We start from the raw sequence: 16,772 nt of genomic DNA on the forward strand, positions 1-16,772 counted from the left end.
CTCTATGGATTAATTTGATTATTTTGAAATTAATTAATTGAATTCCAATTGGCTTGAATTGGACTATATTATTTAAGTGCCTTGAGATGACAATTGTTGAAATGACAATGCAGTCTTAACAAACCTTTAATAGGTCAAATCTACATGTGAGTTAAGAGCTAATATTGGACTCTTCTCTGGACTCTGGTCCAGCCAGGAGTACAGAAAGTTTGCAGGTTAGGGGTCAGCTTTAGTTTTCAGGCAGCTCAACTCTGCAGGCTTTTACCTCTTCTGAAGTCCAACAGCCGTATGAGAGCTCATGTTTCATGTCACACACTTGAATGCACCAGGGAGAAGATTTAGGTTAACATTTCAGAAGAAGATCATGATTTATAAATTTCAAGCGGAAACTTCCTTGTTCCCTCCCCAAACTGATCTGAAGGTGGGAGGATGTGTGAAACCATTGTGTGATAGTAGAGGAGCTCTTAAGTGAAGATCAGCTGATCAGCTGCAACAAAAGGAGGTGGAATTAGTTTTGTATCACAGCACAGACGGTGTTTCTGCTCTGAGAGTCACACACTGCTCTGCCAAATGGAGGAAATGGCTCAGAAAAGGGTTAAACTGGACCTGGAAACCTTCTCTTGTTCGATCTGTCTGGATCTACTGAAGGATCCGGTGACTATTCCCTGTGGACACAGCTACTGCATGAACTGTATTAAAGGCTACTGGAATGGAAAGAATAAGAAGGGAATTCACAGATGCCCTCAATGCAGGAAAACTTTCACACCGAGGCCTGTCCTGGAGAAAAGCACCATGTTAGCTGATTTAGTGAAGCAGCTGAAGAAGACTGGACTCCAAGCTGCTCCTGCTGATCTCTGCCATGCTGGACCTGAAGCTGTGGCCTGTGATTTCTGCTCTGGAAGAAAACTGAAAGCCATCAAGTCCTGTTTATTCTGTCTTTTCAAAGAAATCTCACTCAGCTCTGATCATTAATGAGAATATGATGAAGAAAGGATGATTTCATCCAAATTAATGAAAAGATTTTGTGGTGGGGCTGAGAACTGTTCAACTGTCATTGTTCTGTTCCACGTATTGTTTAAGGACCGACACAGGTACAAGGGTCAAGGGTGCTGGAGAAGGCCTATCTATCTTATTTCAGCTTCCATCTAAACCTTGTTTTACTGAATGTCTCATGACCTTGTGTGGCATAAATAGCAATAGTATAATCTTTTTAACTCAGACAACTCTGTGTCAGTTTCATGATATGTCATGCAGACACCTTGCTGTGAAAATAAACGTTTTGTGTTAATTGTCTCTGAGTCATTTTGAGAGAATTTTCTTGACACCAACACAACAGACATTTGAAACAGTTTCACAGCTTGAAGTTGAGCCTTGTGCCCTTTTAGTGTTGGAACAGCCTTAACTTTCAACTTCAGTCATTAAACAGCTGTCTGGAAAGTACAGGGAACAAATCCAAACCTTTTTCAGACTGTTAAAGATTTCTGGGTCTTTGGGGAATATAAGTCCAACTTTCCCTCGTAACCAAACACACATTTTCTTAAAAAAATAGCTCATTAGCAAGAACATGAAAATCATGAGAAATGTTGACATCTGACCTTCAACAAAATGCAGAACAATGAAATACAGATGAGTGGAAAGTTAGACTTCACATCAAACTGAAATTATATGTTGCTCCTACAGATGTTGTATGTTTACATAAATACCCACAGCTGGTGCAATGTGACTTTGTGAATTATAACTTTAAACAAAACAAATATGTATAGTATAAGAGAATAAAACAGGTCTCTAGTTTCAAACAGATTGTATATTGTTCTGTTCATCAACTCACAATTGTTGCCATGTTTGTCTTGAACGGTGGGAGATCTGTCCACAGTTAAAACAATGAAAACATATTTTAATTACTTTCAATCATTCTTAAAACATGTGCTACTCACAGAACATTCAGAGCAAAAGTCCTGACAAGAGAAAGGTGGTAATCCACACAAAAGATTTTTAATCTGAAGAAAGAAAAGGCTTCTGATTGGTAGTTCCTGTTGCTTCTCCTGGATGAATGTTTTCTTATCTGCCGTAAAATAGGTTGTTGATTTAAACCAATCATTTATCTGTGGGAGTACATTGGTGTCTCTTTAGACTAGATACTCGAGTGAAAGCTTCCCCACACTGACCACAGATATAAGGTTTCTTTTCTGTGTGGATACGTTGGTGTCTCTTAAGACAGGCAGATGCAGTGAAAGTTGTCCCACACTGACCACAGATGTAAGGTTTCTCGACAGTGTGAATATGTTGGTGTGTCTTTAGGTGAGATAATTGAGTGAAAGCTGCTCCACATTGACCACAGCTGTAAGGTTTCTCTCCTGTGTGAATACGTTGGTGTCTCTTAAGACTGGAAGATCTAGTGAAAGCTGCCCCACACTGACCACAGATGTAATGTTTCTCTCCTGTGTGAATAGGTTGGTGTGTCTTAAGATGAGATAACCGAGTGAAAGCTGCCCCGCACTGACCACAGCTGTAAGGTTTCTCTCCAGTGTGAATACGTTGGTGTATCTTTAGGCTATATATTATAGCGAAAGCTGCTCCACACTGACCACACCTGTAAGGTTTCTCTCCTGTGTGAATAAGTTGGTGTGTCTTAAGATGAGATAATTGAGTGAAAGCTGCTCCACACTGACCACAGCTGTATGGTTTCTCTCCTGTGTGAATACGTTGGTGTGTCTTTAGGCTATATATTATAGCGAAAGCTGCCCCACACTGATCACAGCTGTAAGGTTTCTCTCCTGTGTGAATACGTTGGTGTCTCGTTAGCCTAGATATTATAGCGAAAGCTGCTCCACACTGATCACAGCTGTAAGGTTTCTCTCCTGTGTGAATACGTTGGTGTGTCTTAAGATGAGAAGATGTAGTGAAAGCTGCTCCACACTGACCACAGCTGTATGGTTTCTCTCCTGTGTGAATACGTTGGTGTGTCTTTAGGCTATATATTATAGCGAAAGCTGCTCCACACTGATCACAGCTGTAAGGTTTCTCTGCTGTGTGAATACGTTGGTGTGTCTTAAGATGAGAAGATGTAGTGAAAGCTGCTCCACACTGACCACAGCTGTACGATTTCTCTCCAGTATGAAGCCTCTGATGATACCTCAGCTGTGATGATCTTTTGTAAACTTCCCCACAGTGCTTACAGCAGTGCCATCTGGATCCCTCTTGGGCTATACGTTTCTGCAATGACAGAGAGGCAGAAGACTTAGATTCTGTTCAAAGTCTAAGTCAAAGTCAGCTTTACTGTGAATTCTGTAACACTGGAAAAAAGTAGATCACGTTTAACTTAAGGTTGCGTGTGACATGCATGACAGAAAATTGACAGCTGTCAACCTGTAACAAGCAGCTTGCGATCAGAGCGGTTACACACTCCTAAACATTAACACGGCTGAGGGAAAACGAGCCAAGACCCACTATGTTCAGCGGGGCAGCTTTCACTCAAATATCTCATTATGCCGCAATTATTGCTTCCTATTGCGTCAGTCACGTCCTTGTTAAACACAAGAAGCCATTCAAAGACGGCAAAATTGTGAAGGAAGCCTTTCTCGAGGCAGCGGTATGGGCCGCACTAGTGGGTTCATTGCACTGTGCAGAGAAAGTGAATCATTCTTGGATATCTTGAATGATCATTGTATAATTCACCAGCAAGCGTTGTGTGGAAAGATTTTAAATATGAAAGACGTGATGAATATTGCGATGAAGATTGTGTGTTCAGTTCAGGCCAGGAGTCTGCAGAGAAGGCTTTTCCGTGCTCACTTGGAGGAGAATGATGCTGAGCACACAGACCTGCTGCTTCACACGGATGTTAGGTGGTTAAGCAGAGGTAAATTTTTGGCCAGATTTATGGAGCTGTTCCCTGAAATCAAGGAGTTCCTGAAGTTTTCAAAACATGTGGATTACAATACCAAGCTAAATATGCTTTTCGATTGATCTTTCCTCAATGATCTCACTGGTGAGCTCAATGAACTGAATTTAGTGCTGCAGGGCAAGGGTAAAGATGTGTTCAACATGATGAATTCAGTGAACAAGTTTAAAAGCAAGATACAGCTGATGTCAAGCAGGCTGCAGAGTGGTAACCTGCACAACTTCCCTCACATGCAAGCAGAACTACAACGTTAAGGTAAAGGTGTGACACAGCTTGACAGTGCACATTATCAGGAGCATGTTCAGAGCATCTTGTCTGAGTTTGAGAGGCGTTTTACTGACTTTGGAGCCATCGAGCCTTTAACCAGCTGTTATCCATTTGGTACAAGTATTGATGTTGATGACATTGCTGCCAAAGTCAAATCACTTTTTTAGATCAACCTGGAGAGCATGTAGTGTTCTGGAAACACTACACTAAAAAAGTATCCCAGACTCAGAAGATGTGCCTTGAACCTGACAGCTCTTTTTGGATCAACTTATTTGTGTGCGTGTGTGTGTGTGTTTGAGAGAGGGAGGGGTTTTGATGTGATGTGTAGTGGTTGTGTGACAACAAGAAAAAGTGTTGTGTGGTTAGTTACTGCAGGTTGGAAATGATGGGTGTGGGTTTGTGATATTGACACTGGACTGGTAGATCTCGGGTGGTTGCTGAACTTGAAAAGTAGATCTTAGGTCAAACAAGGTTGGGCACCCCTGGTTTAAATTAATAAAAGTAACAGTGGTGGTAATACATGACATTCTTTACACTAACCCTTTGTTCCAGCTTACAACCCATAGGTCTGCAGCCATTAAGCTCAACAGCCATCAGAGAAACACTGTTTTAACTCAACCTTTGTTTCTCTCTAAAATAACTCTTTACCCTGAGGTAGAGAGTTCTACAAACCTGTCATCAAACCATTAAAGACCCAGAAGTATTACCACCAGGTTTAATTCATGTAATTCAGATACTTTGAACACAAATAATGAAGATTAGCTCCTGAACCTCTCAAATCTGAAGACTGAGAGCCAGAAAACGTCCCACCACAACAATCTGCCCACCGATTTTCTTCAAGCAGATCATTCAGCCTGCAGCACATGTTCAGTCTAAGCACATCTGTATCTGCTGCTCAGAGCGAGGAGATGAAACCAGGAACACTTTGCTGTTTTTAACAGAGAAAAACACTAACTTTGACACTTTCTCCACATGTGATGGAAAAGCAGAACGATCAGAGGATACACAGAGCTTTGACACTCTTCCTCGTGTCTTTAGCATCCTCCACACTGACCTGTAGCCCGGTGGAACCAGAGGATGAGCTGGCTCTGTTCCTAGTGGAGGGGTTTGGATCCTGGTTCTGCTGCTCCATCCTGGTCCTGGTCCTCCGACTGATGGACTCTGTCTGCAACTGTGAGTAAATACAATAAGATTCAGCTGTGGCGTGCAGAATGTTAAACCACACTAGGTCAAAGTTAAAAATATTTAAAATTCTGTTAAATTCAGAATAGAATTTAAGATTCTTCTCATCACATATAAAGTTCTTAATGACCGAGCTCCATCATATCTTAAAATATGTCATTGTAAGATATTTTCCTAACAGAGCACTTCACTCCCAAACTGCAGGTTTACTTGTTGTTCCCAGAGTTTCTAAAAGTAGAATGGGAGGCAGAGCCTTCAGTTATCAGGCCCCTCTCTTGTGGAATAAGCTTCCAGTAAATGTCCGGGAAGCAGACACCCTTTCCACTTTTAAGATTAGGCTTAAAACTTTCCTTTTTGATCAAGCTTATAGTTAGGGATGGCTCAGGTAATCCTGAAACATCCCATAGTTAAGCTGCTACTGCTGGGAGACCTCATCTGTCACACCTTTCCTCTCTGGAATGCTGTGCAAAGTAAAAAAAATTGAGCAGTATGTAACATGAAGAGACCAAACCCCAGCTGGTCGAGGCAGGTGGCCACCCTACCTGAGTCTGGTTCTGCCAGAGGTTTCTTCCTGTTAAAAGGGAGTCGTTCCTTTCCACAGTTGCCACAGGCACGCTCAGGACGGGAGATTGGACTGAAGAGAAGTTTTGGTGCAATCCGTTGGTTTCCTCAGCTGGGATGTTGTTTTTGAATTGGCTCTATATGATTGAATTGGATTATTTCTAAATTAATTAATTGGATTTCATTGGCTTATGATTACAATGAATTTATCTCCAATCGTCTTGAATTGGACTATATTATTTAAGTGACTTGAGACGATATTTGTTGTAATTTAGCGCTATATAAATAAAACTGAATTTAATTCGTGGGAGTCGTGTTTATTTCCTGCCGTTTCCATAGCGGCGCGCCAGAGAAATTCATATTATATATGAATACAATACGGTGTGTGGCGGGAGTGCGTGACAAAAGACCGATAAACGTGACTGTCACGCTCAATGCTTGAGACCCTGGTTATGACTTCCGGACGAATCAGGCCTTAATTTAACATTCTTCACGAAAAAGTTGTCAAGAGTTCTTTTCAGTTTATCATCCGCGGCAATTTCCAATCTAAATCTGATGGGCCGAGGCCACTCACCTCTCTCTGTCTGACCGCAGCACACGCATTCAAACGTTGATACACACGTACACGAATATCTAAATCACGACCAATCAGAGGGAGGTCCCGCCCTTCACTATCTCTGATTGGTTTAGACCACGATATGGGCCTAATGTGTGTCTGTTATTGATCCAAAAAATAAGAAAAGAGTAAGAAAAAGGGCCAGAAGTCTGTTTCACACATAGGTAAAATGATAAAGCTCTATTGTATTTGTCCATCTGGCCGGCTTATTGACATCTATAGCTGAGGTTGTGTTTTTGGTATTGTGCATTGCTTATAGTACGGTTTGTAGAGCATTAGCATTAGCAGGACATGCTAAATATGAATAGCAGCCAGGTTATTTTAACGGTTTCACTCTCTGGTGCTTGTTCTGGCTGCCAGTGTCCAAGTGCAGGAATCAAACCAATGATTTATAGCACTTTGAAGACAATTCTGCAAATGTTTGACCGCTACATGTATTCTTTTCTGGTCTTACCTGCGTGCAGCTTCCTGTAGCGATGTTCGCAGATGTGCTGAGGCTTCGAAACGTGTATGTAAGCATAGACGTATATGTCTATGGCTGTGTCAAAAATCACTCCCTAACCACGATATAGTTCATCGTATAGGGACCACGCCATTTTGTAGTGGTGTCCGAATGTTAAGAGATTTTTGATGCTCACTATATAATGCACTCAATGTATCCCACAATTCAACGCGAAATGCAGTGAGCATCCGATGGCAGTGTTGCCAGGTGGGAAATGTAGTATGATCATACCAGAGACGTATTTTGAGGAAAACTATCCGTCATAACCAAAATAACAAGTCTAGTGATGCGCTAATTTCACTCTAGTGTAGAACAGCGTCTAACAGACACTCGCGGCTGAGCATCAGCAGCCCCACAGTTGCTTTAGTAAATGTCCCCGTAAACACTGACGACTGGGACCTAATGAGCCAAATGAGCTCATGAGGCCTGAAGGCCACCTACTGTTAGGAATGTTGAGGTGATCCTGTGCCTCTTTCCGAGTCCGTTGATGCAGTGAAGGAGGAAGACAGATGCGACGATATAAAAATCAACACAGTTTTATTTGCGCAGTTTGCAAAGTGCGGAGAGCAGTTCAGTACAATGCATGCGAACAGCACAAAGTACGGAAAAGCTCTGTCTTTGTCTAGGAGTGTGATGTTATATACACTTGTATTCAGTCTCCTCCTTATGAGATGTGTGTGCGTCAATATCTTGTCTCTTCCTCTATGTATGTGCGTGTGTGTGCCTGTATAAGGAGTTACTTTCAGAAGACCGTTGTGTGTGCGGTCCTAGTTTCACCACATGTTTTTCTCAGAGATATCTCCTTATAAAGCTGCTGTTCAAGCACAGAAATGAGCAAGCCGGTTATACATGATATCACCTTATACAGCTATCCTTACTCACAATACCCCCTTTTGATCTCTATTAAGAGATCACACAAATAGCTGAGTAACAATACATGACTAAAAATAAATTGAAAAACCCCACGTTGATAACAACAAGATGATCACACAATCTCCGACATTCTGATGATATCATCTTCATTTGTATCAGGATCGGGAGGGTTCAGCAGTGACATTACCAAAGGGGAGGGAGCCTTCCCCTCTATAGTGGTAGTTATAAGTCTAATGGCAAGTGAACGGATACATGGGATACAGCAGCAACCACAAGTCACCAAAATAGCGACGAATATAGCAAGAGATACAAAAAGTGACATTATCAGAGTCTTCCATTTCCCAAACACCTTGGTCAGCCATTCATCCAGCGGATTGTCAATCCCCGAGTGTTCATGCATTGTTTTGGAGAGCGTACGCAATCCTTCTAGGGCCTTTGATACCGAACCATCTGGAGCCGTATTATTGGGGATAAATGTGCAACACATGTCACCAAACATGGCACAAACACCACCTTTTTCCGCTAACAACATGTCTAAGGCCATCCTATTTTGCACCGCCATGAGCGAGGTGGGAGCTGTCTGTTCTGCCAAACCTGCAACAGCATCCCTGGTCAAATTGGTCAGTCGCAACACGTTATAATGTACATAATTAATTCGATCCACATTTTTATTCGGAGTCACCGGAAAGAAGGCCGCTATAATAGGAATATTCTCGAATCCTGCCGCAACTTGATCAGCCAATTTAAATTCGTTAGGAACTCCACGTGGTACTCCTATAGCATCCATGTAGGTGGGGTTATCAACTGATAAATCAAAATTGTGTGTGCTGCGCCGTGTAAGAATATGGCGACGTCGTCGGCGAGTCAAAGCCGCACTGCTGTCCCGTTCCCCATGTAAATGTCTTAACCTATCTCCTAACAGGATAAGAGGAGTACGTAATCTGACCATCGCGCAAACCCCTGTGCTGTGAGGTGGGACCCTGACATGTAATTTAGGTTGTCCACAATAGAAATACAATCCTGCTCTCGCCCACCCTCCTAATTCATTACCTGGCCTCATCCCCCGACACCATGAGGGATCTATAGCGCCTAACTGAACATCGGGTGATGGCTTGGTATGATTAACCGTGCAGCGCGGGGTTGTAATGTTAAAGCACACATAAGAACCATTACCCTTCTCTGGCGTAAATGAGCCAACTATAGTCTTGTTGCTAATTGGTGGGAAAAGACTGCCCAGAGTCTGGCAGCTTGTCTCTCTGCCCCAAGTGAGATTCATCATACATTGATACCCTGATGTGTCATTAGTGATGAGAGGAGCTGGGACGGTAACCAGTTTAGGGCGCGCAGACGCACAGGCCACGCAATCTCCGTTACTATTTTCCTGAGCAGTTTGAGCTACCCAAGATAGCCATAAATTTTCCTCTGAGACGCCAGTGGCCATACGCACTACATCTGCGGGTTTCAGTTGAGAAAAGTCAATTACCTTAAACTTAGAATTGCTGTCTTGGATTACCGATTCGGCCAGTTTCTTATCCTGTCCAACTGGTGGGTTTACAGTTGTGTCTGGCGAAGGGGTGCTAGTTAAATTGACTGGTGGTGTGATGAAATTGACTTTTACAAAAGCCTGAGGGTCATTACCTGGGGTCTCCACCCCGAGAATGAAATACACTGTTTTGTCATGATTTTGCCCTTCCGGGTGAAATCCGCCTGTCATTTTATCAATTGATAACATGAGAGGGTTCAGACCTTGCTTATCATTAACCCATCCTTCTCTGGCTAAGGCGACTTTCGCAGCTTTGGTTGCATTCCCATACGTATAAGTGGGCGTCCATGGCCCTGTATAACCCACCGCCTGACCCCACGAGTGGCACAGACGCTTCCACCACGTGGAGCCACCTGGCGTTCGGCGCCTTGCGCAATCTTCACTTACAAAGGAGTCAGCACAGAGATAAACATCATATCCTCTCCAACCCGCTGCATTGCCTCCGCATTTAATAACGTCGCACAAATCGAATTGAAACGCTGTGGTGGAGCCTACTGTGTAATTCAACTCCAAGCCGCCATATTGGTTCAAACAAAAATCTTGTTTTTGAGTTTGTCGTTTGGGTCGTTTGTGTTCAGGACTGGGTTCACATAACCAGAAGATCAGGGGGACAATCACGCACGCGATGGCTGCACAACATGTGAGAATTTTCCAACTCCCAAACAATAACATTCTAATATGTTTCACTGTGTCTCAAGTATGATAAAAATAGCAAGCAAAACTTTCTTGGTAAGTCAGACCTTATCTATCAGGGTGCTCTAGGCGGGGTTACCCCTAGAGGAGCTTAAAACCTTATAGTTTGTCAACATTACCCAACTCCTTAGCAAATAGCAAACCTTAACATGATTATAATTTGGTATGACCTGTAAGAGCAAGTTTAAGCAAAGCCCAAGCAAACACGATTATGATTAAAACAAATCCAAAAATAACACAATTCAACTGAGATGCCGTCATCTGGAGTCGTTCTTCGGAGGAGATTTCACTTTCTCCCGATGAGGGTTGAGTTGGAGCCCGGGTCTGACACCCGTCCTGCTCGTCAATGATGTCGTTGCAAGGAGGCAGAAGTGTACTACTTCTGCCTGCAAAATGCCACCAGGGGATTATTCTGCCCCTTGTTGGTTGGTGGTCTTTTCCTCTGTACCAGCCGGTACAGTGTGCAAATCTTTCAGCGCCTGGTGAGTGGCTGCTAGGGAGCGCTGAGGTTCCTCGGCTGCAGCGCACTGGCTCCAATGGAACCACGTATCACCTTTCCCTTTGACTCGGACTGCGTGGGAGGTCCTTTCGGTCACCTGATAGGGCCCTGTCCACCTTGGCTCCGACCACTTTCTTTTGATGACCCTCAGCAATACCCACTCAGCCTCTGGAGCCGGCGCTGGTTGGCCCTCTCCTCTGCTACTCGCCACCTGCTTTGAAAATTCTGCAACGAGACTTTGGAGTTCATGGAAATACATTTTGTGAGTTAGGTGTTGTTCAATATGTCCTGTTCCTGGCAACTTAGATTGAGGTCCAGGAAAAGCTCTCCCTGTCTGGAGCTCATGTGGTGTAAACCTTGTGGACTGATTAACAGAGCTCCTGATGGACATTAAGGCTAAGGGCAACGCATCTAGCCAATTCATTTTGGTCTGTGCACAGATTTTAGCCAATTTGCTCTTCACTGTCTGATTCATTCTCTCCACCTTACCCTGTGATTGTGGATGGTAGACAGTACCAAACTTGTGTTTTAGCCCTAGCATGGCCTCAACCTGTTGCAAATCTTGGTTTTTGAAGTGAGTGCCGTTGTCGGACCTGATCCTTTCTGGAAATCCATGCCTGGGGATATAATGGTTGATCAGAAATTTTATTACCGACTTACCATCCTCTTTCTTGGTAGGCCATGCTTCAGGCCATCCTGAATATGCGTCCACACACATCAGAATATACCTATACCCTTTCACCGGTGTGATCATGTCTGTGTAATCAATGATGATTTCTTTCCCTGGCTTTACCTCCAATGGATAACGTCCAGGGTGTGGTTTCACTGTTGGTCTGACATTGTACTTTAGACACTCCTCGCATGACCCCACAAAATGTTTGGCCATGTCCTTTAGGTATGGATGCCACCAGTGCTCTAGATTTCTCATCATTTGAGCTACCCCCACATGTCCCACTCCATGTGCCTCCGCCAACGCTGTCTGTCTGATCCCTGGAGGTAGTATAGGTCGTCCATCTGGGCCCCTCCAGAGGCCGTGTACTTCTGTCGCCCCTCTCGCTTTCCATAATGTCTTTTCTTGTGGAGAGGCCGCAGCTTGCTCAGCTATCAGTGCGGTCATGTCTGTGTCTTTCTCTGTCTCAGCGCACATGAGGATCGCCTTCGCCACATATCCTGCCGCGGTTTTAGCTGCCATATCTGCTGCGTCGTTTCCCTTTTTTGTAGGTGAGTCATTTTTCTCATGGCCCTTACATTTGATAACAGCTACTTTGCTCGGGAGTAGTAGGGCCTCCGCTAGCTCTTTCATTTCTGCCTCATGTCTGATGGGTTTATTTGTTGCGGTTAGAAATCCAGCCCTCAACCACTGTTTCAGTTCCACATGTACTGCTCCTGCTGCATAGGCTGAATCTGTGTAAATGTTTACTTCCTGCCCTTCCCCTAGCCTCAGTGCTGCTATTACTGCCAGTACTTCTGCTCTTTGTGCTGACTGCTGTCCTTCCAGTCTCTCTGCTTGTCGTGTGATCAGTTCCCCTTGGACGTCCTCTACAACTGCATATGCTGCTTTCAGTCCTTCTCGTTCATCCCTAAAGCAACAGCCGTCTGTGTACAGTTCTCTGGCCCCTGGTATCGGTTCTGTTTGTAGGTCCAGTCGTACTTTCTCCTCTTTCTGCACTCTGTCCGTACACTCATGTGGCTCACCTGTTCCTAGCTGATCTGCCATGTTTATGCCTTCATGAGTGAAAGTCAGGTTTGGTGCCTCGAGAATTTTGCTCAGTCGTCTTTGTCTCAGAGCAGTCAGCGTAAAAGTCTGTGAGTTCACATAGGCCACAACGCTATGTGTGGTCAGAATGTGCAGTTGATGTCCCATGACAATGTGTGCAGTTTTTTGAATGAGCTTTGCTATCCCTGCTGCCTGTTGTGTACACATAGGATGGCGCTTTTCCATATTGTCTAGCATCACACTGATATACATTAGTACTACTCTCTCACCCCCTTTTCTCTGGAACAGGACGCCATTAGTGCAAAGTTCTGTTCCAGAGACATCCAAGTAGAATGGTAAGCTATAATCGGGTATAGCTAGGTCTGCTGCTGTGGAGAGGGCCTGTTTTAGTGCAATAAAGGCTTCCTCCGCCTCCTGAGTCCAATTCAGGGTCGCTGACAGGTTGCGCATGCCTTGTTCTTTCACTAGGGCCCGCAGAGGTCTAGTTAAGCCGGTGTAATTGGCTATGTAAGTCCTACTATAGCCCGTCAACCCTAAGAAAGACAACATGTCCTTTACCTTCACTGGCTTAGAGTGATGGAGAATAGTAGACCTGTGCTGAGGGGAGAGCCCTGCTCCTTTTTGGGAAATTTGCCTGCCCAAAAACGCTACCTGCCGCCGTGCAACCTGAAGTTTGGCTTTGCTGACCTTGAACCCTGTTCTTGCAAGATGTAAAAGGACATTTTTAGTTGCTTCCAAACACAGAGCCGCAGTGGGCGCTGCCAACAACAAATCATCTACATACTGAACGAGAGTCACCTGCTCTGGTAGTGGGCAATCACTCAGGATATCTTTTAGAACCTGGTTAAAAATCCCTGGGGACAAAGCGAACCCTTGCGGCAGCCTGGTGTACTGTAGCTGCTTGTGCTGATACGAAAACGAGAAAATGTGCCTGCAGTCTTCCGCCAAGGGAAGACAAAAGAATGCATTAGCCAAGTCAATGCAGGTAAACCACTCATGTTCAGGATCCAAATTGGTTAGAGCCACATATGGATTCGGAACAGGAACTGTAGGAGTGAGGAGAATATCGTTGATTGCCCGTAGGTCATGTGCCATGCGATATTTACCTGTCCCTTTCTTTTCAATAGGTAAAATGGGTGTGTTCCACTCTGAGGACGAGGGTTCTAACACCCCCTTTTGTAACAGGCCATCAATAGTGTCCCTAAGTCCTTCTTCCGCCTGAGGTTTATGAGGATACTGCCTTATCCAAATAGGGGAACCCACAAGCACCTGGAATGTAATTGGCTTGTACTTAACTTGTCCAACATCTGTCGGACCCTGTGCCCATAGGTGTTCAGGGAGGCTGGCGAGTAGAGCTGCCGCCTCCACGTGATCTGTACGTTCACGGCCATGATGTCTAGAGATCTGTGCATGCTTTAAAGTGACTGTATCTTCCCCTGAAACCTGAATGCGATATGTGCGAGTTTGCGCAGAATACTGAACTTGTGGAAGTTGTGTATTTACCCAATCGGATTGTAGGAGCGCCCGTTTAACAATACTCCCTAGCTCTTTTGCCTGATGCTGTGGGTGTAATGCCAATGATACATGTGGGGCCGCTTCTTCTGCCATCATATACCAGGGAAGTTGTGCAGAGGTCAGGGCAACACCTGCCGCCACGCCTTCAGGCGCCACATAAATATTATGTGTCTTAATTTGCCAATCTCGACCTTCAAGTTGGTCCTGAAAATTTTCCTGATACCAATCTGTCTGTAACCCATCATAAAATAGAGTAACATGGGGGGAATCTGGAGGTGAGACATAGGGTTCGAGTTGGGAAATCCAGGGTTTCCACTGGAGGTAAGCCGAGAGGATACCATGCCGCTCAGATGTTTCCGGCTGTAATAGACCCCAGTATATGTCCGCGTATTGTTCATTCACTGGCTGCACAAGATATTGACCAGTGATGTTCTCCATCGGTCCAGAGCACGGCAAATGAGATCCATCAGGCATGACAACAACCAGGCCATCGGCGCTGCAGAGTATCGTGGCCCCCAGTTTTATCAGGAGATCTCTTCCCAGCAAGTTCATCGGTACAGAAGGTGAATGTACAAATGGATGTGTCACAGTCTGTTTTCCCACCTGGGTGAGTAGCGGCTTAGTGAACGGCAGTGTCTTTTTCTCCCCAGAGAAGCCCATAAGCGTGATGGTATGCGATGACAGGGAACCAGATGGTACAACTTTCAATGTGGAACATGTGGCTCCAGTGTCAACCAAGAAAGGCAGATCTTTTTTCTCAATCTGAACTGACAGCATCGGTTCTGCCGTAGTGATGCTGTCTGAGAGTCTCTGTGGGGTGTGTCAATATTGACCGGACTGGTCAGAGTTCTCCCCATTGTCCCACGATGGGTACTGACCAGCGCCAGCTGCTCCCCAAGGATGCTGAGGATACATAGGAGCAGTAACAGGAGGTCCAGAGCCGCGACCCCTGCCTCTCCCAGGAGGACCACTATCCACACCTTTCTGTGCTCTTGGATTATGTGGGCAGTTTCTTATCCAGTGATTAGGATCTCCGCAGAGATAACAACAACGAGTCTCCCCCGACTGTCCTCTTCCTGTACCGCCCCTTAGTCCCCGACCTCTTCCCCCAAAGCCTCCACCCCGCATTGGTCCTCCCCCATGTCTTCTCCCGCCTGATGGGGGCTGCGGTACCCATGGTGGGACCGGAAATAAATCAGGAACCTGTGGTGGCTCGGCAGCTAACATGACCTTCGCAGCTTCCCCTTTTTGTTTTTTATTTTTATCATTACATTTCTGTCTAGCTTCCGTTAACTGTAATTTTAACAGCTGAACCTGCAATTCTTTTAAGTCATCCTGTTCCTTCTGCGTATTATCTTGAGCACGGGTGAGGTGGTGTATTAAGTGTTTCTCCCAGACATGGGATTCACTACCGAGCATGTCCGGGTTATTAACCATGGCTGTTTTGACATTCTCCGGCACTCCTTCCAGTATAGCCTGTCTAAACCACTCTCTCTGAGCTCCAGCTTTCCCTGGGTGGCATCCTGTGTGTTTCGACCATAAATCCTTGCTCTGATCCACATACTCCCTGGGATTTTGGTTGGGGTCCCATCTCATCTTTGGCATTACGGTGGCGTTAGGTAGTGGATATTTTTCTCTCATTGCTTTCCCTATTTCAGTGCTATGATGCGTGAAGGGGGTGCCATCTGTCACCCTGTCTGTATGAGCGATAGTCTCAATTTCTCTCATGTCCCCACCCGTCATGCATCGTCCTGCAATAGCTCTAAAGTCCCCTAATGCCAATTTCTGTCCTGCCGTCAGAGAATCCAATTTGCTGAGCCACAAATTTCCACCCTCGGCTACAGGTGGTAATTTCTCCACTATGGCCTGTATGTCCCCTATAGTAAATGGTCGGTACTGGTCACCTTGTCCTGGTACTGCTGTTAGTGGGTACATTGTGACCGGAAGGATTGTCCCACCACGTCGGCGCTGGCTAACTCTTCTGCCTATCGTATCTGTCAGTTCCTCTGCCACCTTCATTCCTTTCTCTACACTTCTCACCAGTCCGTCCCTTTTTTGACAGAGCTCTTCTATCTCTCTCCGACATAACTCATCTAGCTCTCTCTCTTTCCTGACGGCTGAATCTTCCTCCTCTTCCCTCCATGATCCTGCCAAGCTAAAACTTACTGGTACTTCTTGTCTTTCACCTTCCCACTGTCCCTTTCCTTGAAAAGAAGCTGTCCCTGCTGCTTCTGCTTCCTCCTCACAATCTGAAATCTCACTTCCCCTCATGACCTGCCTCCGTGGCTGTGGTGTGACTTTTCGTTTTACCGTGTGCTGTGGAGCCTGTTCTCTTGCCTGTCTCTGCGAGAATGGGTCTGGGGGCGCCGAAAGGCTATCACCTGTGAAGGGGTTATATGAGGATTTGGACGTCGTCCCTGTCCTTACGGGCGTCTCAGAGATTGATGCTGTAGGAGTGGCTGCACCTGCTTCAGTCACACTGTCACTTACAAGTGTCTCTTCTGAGGCTCCAACCTGAAGTGTACCACTAGTCACATATAGTGTGGGATATAACCCTGGTGTCGGTGCAGCAGGCGGTGCATATGGAGGTGGGCATGTAGGAGTGTCAGGTGCAGTTACCATTTGTTTGCCTCCTGGTTTTCCTGCGTTCTCATGGAGATGTCTCACACTTTGCCAGAAGACCGCCAGCTCAGACCAGCCCCGTCGTCGCTCCTCCTGCTCTTTCGCCTCCTTTTTTAATTTCGAACGTTGCAGCACACCTGCCTTTTGTCCCTGCTCTGCCAGCTCTTCTTTCCTCACCTTACATTCTTTCTCCTTTTCCCACAACCAGGCCCCTAACGGACCGGGGTCTGACATTTTCTTGCCCTTATATCTCACCAATTGTTCCACTTGTCCCTTCATGTCGG

General features: G+C 45.3%; 1 protein-coding gene across 2 annotated transcripts in view; it reads right to left on the reverse strand.

The window, feature by feature from the left end:
- Positions 1-1,786: 1,786 nt before the first annotated feature.
- Positions 1,787-16,772, reverse strand: part of LOC140291454 (uncharacterized) — a 392,957-nt gene continuing 377,971 nt past the window's right edge. Inside the window, exons 1-3 of one of the 2 annotated variants that reach the window (XM_072379415.1) lie at positions 6,979-7,261; positions 5,220-5,336; positions 1,787-3,213 (exon numbers count right to left, since the gene is read on the reverse strand). In XM_072379415.1, the coding sequence (XP_072235516.1) occupies positions 2,095-3,213; positions 5,220-5,336; positions 6,979-7,044 (1,302 nt within the window). In that variant the 5' untranslated portion in view covers positions 7,045-7,261 and the 3' untranslated portion in view covers positions 1,787-2,094. Of the gene's footprint in view, positions 3,214-5,219; positions 5,337-6,978; positions 7,262-16,772 lie in introns of those variants that run through there. The other variant, XM_072379414.1, reaches the window with a different exon arrangement.

Source organism: Leuresthes tenuis, unplaced genomic scaffold (genome assembly GCF_036924035.1).
Source record: "Leuresthes tenuis unplaced genomic scaffold, fLeuTen1.0.hap1 SCAF_1, whole genome shotgun sequence".
Lineage (NCBI taxonomy): Eukaryota > Metazoa > Chordata > Actinopteri > Atheriniformes > Atherinopsidae > Leuresthes > Leuresthes tenuis.